Source organism: Populus nigra, chromosome 6, assembly GCF_951802175.1.
Source record: "Populus nigra chromosome 6, ddPopNigr1.1, whole genome shotgun sequence".
Classification (NCBI taxonomy): Eukaryota; Viridiplantae; Streptophyta; class Magnoliopsida; order Malpighiales; family Salicaceae; genus Populus; species Populus nigra.
This window is the reverse complement of record NC_084857.1, coordinates 3,955,230-3,960,929: the sequence shown is the minus strand read 5'-3', so window position 1 is coordinate 3,960,929 and position 5,700 is coordinate 3,955,230. Positions and strand designations below refer to the sequence as shown.

At 39.1% G+C, this 5,700-nt stretch overlaps 1 protein-coding gene across 1 annotated transcript; it reads left to right on the top strand.

Annotated features, from left to right (window-relative positions):
* LOC133695762 (uncharacterized) lies at positions 1 to 5,245 on the top strand. Its single transcript, XM_062117704.1, has 4 exons — positions 1 to 594; positions 692 to 807; positions 2,965 to 3,208; positions 3,588 to 5,245. Exons 1-4 carry the CDS (start codon positions 220 to 222, stop codon positions 4,929 to 4,931), a joined length of 2,079 nt encoding a protein of 692 aa, XP_061973688.1. The 5' UTR covers positions 1 to 219; the 3' UTR covers positions 4,932 to 5,245.
* The last annotated feature ends 455 nt before the right edge of the window (positions 5,246 to 5,700 follow it).

Genomic DNA, 5,700 nt, shown 5'->3' with positions numbered 1-5,700 from the left:
CACTTGATTTTTCCACGCCACCAGCATTTCCTCTGTGCCAGATATTTTCTCTCTCTCTAATACTATCTCTTGAGTTTCTCTCTCTAAAACCCTGCTTTACAACAACAAATCGATCTTCTTCTTTTTTAATTTCTTAGTCGGATTCCATTTCAAGAAGAAACTGAAGCTTAGGGTTTCGATTTTGAGTCTGGATTTTATTAATTTTAAAAAAATTGTCTGATGGCTAATTCTAGAAAGCAAGAATTCAACGAAGATCGCGTTGAACAATCAAGCGTTAACGATTTCGACGACTCATCGTCGATATCGAGCGCCGGTGGAACCTCTACCGCGGGATCTGGCAGGGTTTCAGCAGAGCGGAGCGAGCCAAGTGAGGCTGGGTTAACGGAGCGATTGACGGACATTCTAGTGGACCAAGGAGACGGAGATTTGTTGCTTCAAAGGAACGATCGTGAAGATAGGGTTTTGCAGTGGCTGCAAGCGCTAGACATGCAGGTCATGGGAGCTTGTAGAGCTGATGAGAGGTTAAAGCCGTTGTTGAAACTGAATGCTTCCAGTGGCGTGGCTGAGGACCGGCTCTTAGCACATCTCAGCCAGGTAACTATGAAGTTTGGTAACTAATTTGTTTGTTTTTATTATTTATCTTTTGTAATTAAGATGTCTGATTTCGTTTTTTATTTGTGCTGTTGAATAGCACTTTGAGCCGTCGGAGGTTGGTATGCTAGCTAGGTGTTTCTGCATACCTCTGGTTTCGATTCGTGTTGGGAAGATTAACAAGCAAGGGACTCTATTGTGCCCGACTACCATAAGGTAATTGAATTCTATACGGATATCGGACTGTTTATTTTGTCTGTGCATTCATGTGCTGTGTTTTTTGAGTTATTGTATTGATTGAGGTTTGTGTGTGGAAACAGTGACAGACTCTGGTAGTTGAATGTTTACATGTTTCTTATCTTGTTTCCAATGCTTTAATTCTACCGCGTTATGCTGGAGCTGCGGTTCTATTTTTACACTGTTCAAATTGTACTCTGATTTCTTTAATTGGGGTTATTTTATAGTTTCATATAATTGTGTGAGCTTGGTATTCTGACTTGTGAGACTACTTTTGTGCTGCTTTATGTTTATATTTATGTGAAGTGTGAGCATGCTAAATTGATTTATGAACAACCCCTTCGTGTGTGAAGATATAACCAATGTGGTGATTCTTTCACTGTCTAATGTTAATTGATCCAATCATTCACACGGTTATGCAATTGAATTAATATCCTATGCAGGCAGCTGAATTAAACTAAACTTCATGTTTGTTTGCAGTATATCATCAATGTAATTGTACCTGTAAGTTTTCAGATATATTTTTCAGATATCATGTATACGCAACCATATCTCTTTGTGAACTTGTCCTTGTGCATTTCGCATATGTTCAAAATAATTTTTACTTGTTTTATGCATTCCTCTGTTCTGTTCCCCATTAGTATCATCTTGTACTTTAAGCGCATTATTCATCTTGTACTTTAACCTCTTGGATTACCATCTGATAGTAGGACAATTTGTGCATTCTTTTCTTTATTAATTCAATGAACTCGAGTCACAAGGATCATATGATAACATAATTCACATGAATGTTTGGCTCCTATGGAATGACTGTCGATTACAGCTGTTTTATGGCTTGCTTCATCTAGAGACTAGAAATGACATTCTGCATAATGGGTTTTGCTTCATGATGCTTTATGACCAAGTGAATACATGTCTAGTGGTCATTCCTTGTCAAGTTGGTTATTGATATAAAAGAATTCTCTAACCTTTGTATTTCCTATAATTACTCTGGCACATACTTAGATAGTTTTCTTACAGCGTTGACTTTTCATTAGAGCTTTTCCATCAGCATTGAGTTAATTTTTAAACATAATTGTAGCTGTAAAGTGTATATATTTGGTAGTTGATGAATTGTAGAGTTTGCAGGATTAAATGTTTTAGCTTATTTGTGGTGATAATGTTCATGCTTCCAAGTAAAAATATCTTTTGACTTGTAGGTAAAGTGGGCGTATTCTATTATGATCTCTGAATTATGAGGAAGTAAAGGTAGTTTCATCTCCTACATATGATAATATAACTTGCTACTGCTTTTTGGATATATAGGAAGAACATTTGAACTGAATTAGAATCTGAGCGTGAGTAGTTTCATACCAGTTTAACTTCCTCTTGCTAACCTCATGATATAATCTGCATACTGCCTTTGCAATCTGGTTGCGTGTAAAATGCTTTGAGTTCAGCAAGACACTCTTTTATAACTTGTCATCGCAGTCTTGAATGTGTATTACCTTTCCTATTTGTTAAGTCTTCTAGATTGTTGTTATGAACTTTACAATTTGTTTTGGAGGATTTTTATCACAATCCATTTGGAGCATGGTTTCAGGGTATTCTTGGGATGTTCCTTAACTTTTGATACTTTTGCTAATAATATCACAAGCAATGCTACTTAATGATGGTTTTCAAGAAAAAAGATTAGTGAATATAGAATGAACACTTGTCAAATTATTGTTGATGTATGGAAATGTTAAAGCCATGGAGGAGCAATTATCATGGTCCATTGAACAAGCTTTTAGTGGAAGTAATCCAGATATCTTCTAGATGTGCTACAATATGCCAGCTTCTGGGTGTATGTCAAAAGAACCTGCAACTGATCAATAATGCAATCCAACAGGGCTGCAGATCTAGCAAACACTAAAAATGATATTATATTGTCTAGCCTCACAAACTTATTAATTTTGTTCACTAGCACATACAAGTCATCTGCAAATTCATGTCATTAATTCAAAATTATGAACTCGGTATAAGCTTTATGTGCTGACATAGTGCATTTAAAGATTCCCTACTATTTATGATTTTATTCAAGATGTTGCACTGTTTCTAGTTGCAGTTTTTGGTTTGTGTTGCTAAATCATTTTCCATTTCTCCTTGTTCTCTCAGAGGGGATTTAAATCTTACACTATTGCCAGCGTCTGGTCTGCGCCTCTCATTCATTGGTGATGATGGTAGTACAGAGAGGCTGTTCACCCTAAGTAGTAAAACCCACTGTCCTGCTGTTGAAGTTCATGAGATCCCTGCAGACAGTTCTGGCCGATCTTTCAACTTAAAGATCTCAGATGGCAGAGTTTTTTACTTTTGGTGCTCGGAGAAATCAAAACTTTTGGGAATTGAATTACTTGCAAAGGTATGCACAACAGCTTCTTGGGGGATGATTATGCATGCACATACTTGTGCACTGTTTGGTCAGAACTAATTTAGCTTTGGAACTTTTATATGATGTTTTTGAAATACTGCAAATAATATTTATGCATATTTTCTTATTTATAGAAATGATGATTAACTCGACTTTGCAATCAATAATAGCCAGGTTTGCAGGAGTTGATTTTCCTTCTTCCTTCCTCCCTCTTGAATTTTTTCCGCAATTAATCAGAACATGAATATTGGTTGGAAGGAGGGAAAATACAAGAAAGTTACCATATGATCAATAACGTGTCAGTCTCTGTGTGTTCTTTGAAATATTTTTCAGTGGTTACTAATGCATGTTTTTTTTATTTCAATAATAGATGAAAGATGTACTAAAGAGGAAACCATCTATAGCTGATTTAACCGGAATCAGCAAGTCACGACTTGATTGCTTTGCAACTCACCTTCGGGCCTTCCTTGTGGGAAGCAATGGCAGGGAAATTTCTTCTTGTTCTCTTGCCACTTCTTCTACCACTCCGGACGTCTCTGATTCAACCTCCACAACAAAGTCTCTGCGTTCCAGGCATACTGGCAGTCTGGCAGTTAAAACGAATTCAACTTATCAGGGAAGTCTCAGTCCTAGATCAAGTTCCTTCAAAGAGGGCCTACCCAGAAGCCTGTCTTCTTCAAGGAATGCCACCAGGGAAAAGTTAAGGCGTCGTGTGGACAACCATCTTTCAGCAGTTGATAACATAATGGCTGCATTGCCACTCAGCATTGATGTGACTTGCAATCAATCCGGGAATGAAAAATTGCAGGAAGCTAAGAGCTGCCCTTTGGCACCCTCTAGTGTTCTTGAATCTCTTGGTAAATTGTCTTTGCCACCAATTCAGCTCCCTGTGTCTCATGTTCTGCCTAGCCCACCTATTCTCTCTCCATACTATTGTTGGTGCCCCCAAGGTACATCGAGTTTGCAATATCCTTCCACACCTTCAGAAATATCTATCTCATCGGTTGAATCACCTTTACTGCCACCCTTTCCTCCATTATTATCCCCCAGTAGACCATCCAACCTGTTAAGCCCTATACCACCTCTCAGTTTGGCTGACTTCCCCTCGCTGGATTTTCCTGCTTTGCTGCCAGACCCATTAGTTCGGTTGCCAATTCCGAGTTCACAGCAAATCCCAACTTTCACTCCTTTAATGTGTGACCCCATTGTTCACATTCCACTCATTGATGTTTGTTCCTCGGGTCAAGGCTACCTGGTCAGTGCTGGACCGACTATTGCAAGTCCTATTCCACCTTTGCACCCAAGACTTGTAAACCCATTGATTCCTGAAACTGCTGAATCTGTGGTGGAGAAGGGTGCGAGAGAGACTCTGAGACTGCTTATCAGCAGTACAAGCCAAACCAATTCTCAATTCATGAATGTTCTACCGGTTGTGCTAACCAATACTGATCAGACGAGTATACTTGCTAGTGGAAGCTGGAGCCTTTACACAGGAACCAGAGATGTCGATGCTATTGCAAATAGAATTGCCACCATGGGCCTGGTTTCATTGTCCGAGTCCTCTATAGGCAACAGTGTTGCAGATATAAGTGGCGGCTGTGATAATACCAACGCTTTGCCTGATAATCTGCCTGATGGATCTAGCGTTTTGGGTGGGCCATATTCTGAAGACGAAGGTACTATGTTTTCGAACGCTGGGAAGGGAACCAATTAAGGCTGTATTGCATTGCCAATGTAAATCTGTTATTGTCTCCAATGTGTAGATATGTGGCTGCAGCCCTGGGATTTTGAATTGTAATTATTGCAAATCCTGCCGATCATTGGGCATTTGTTCCACCTTTGTTCCTTGAGCTGTTTGGGTAGAAATAGAACTCTACTGTAATGCCTTTTTTTTTTTGTCAGATGTATTTTGTTTTCTGTATTTTCCGTGGTGCCTTGGCTACTGAGAGCCTCGATACAATTATTGATTGCTTTTGGTTGCGCGCTGGAAAGGCGTGATGAATAACAGATTCATCTGTTTTGTGCCAATTGTATGTGAAAATAGTTGGTAGCCACTCCATCCTTTTTATTGTTCTTCTTTTCCCTTTTCAATGCGGCGAGTTTTGAACATGTCTAAGCTTCCGGTGACGGATATCCTGCATAATTTCACTCTGGTCGAAGTAGTTGATTTCTGGTGCTTTCATGCTTGATGTATATGACTGGAAAGTCACCTTAATATTTTTTTTCTGCAGGGAAGCTATTCAGGTGAACCTGAAATTATCTAGTTTCTGCATTTGCAAGTAGAACGGGCGGTGACTGGTAATGATGGCTTGTTGAGTCGACTGCATTTTTTAATCGATTCTTTCTATAGAGTATAAAAAGGCATTAAAGGTGTGACGCTTTTTGTCAAAAGTCGTGGGGCCGAAAGAAACCCTGAAGTTCAATCATGCTTGGAGATAATGCTGCCTGGCAATGCTTACAATGGGTGAGAGGTAATGGGAATT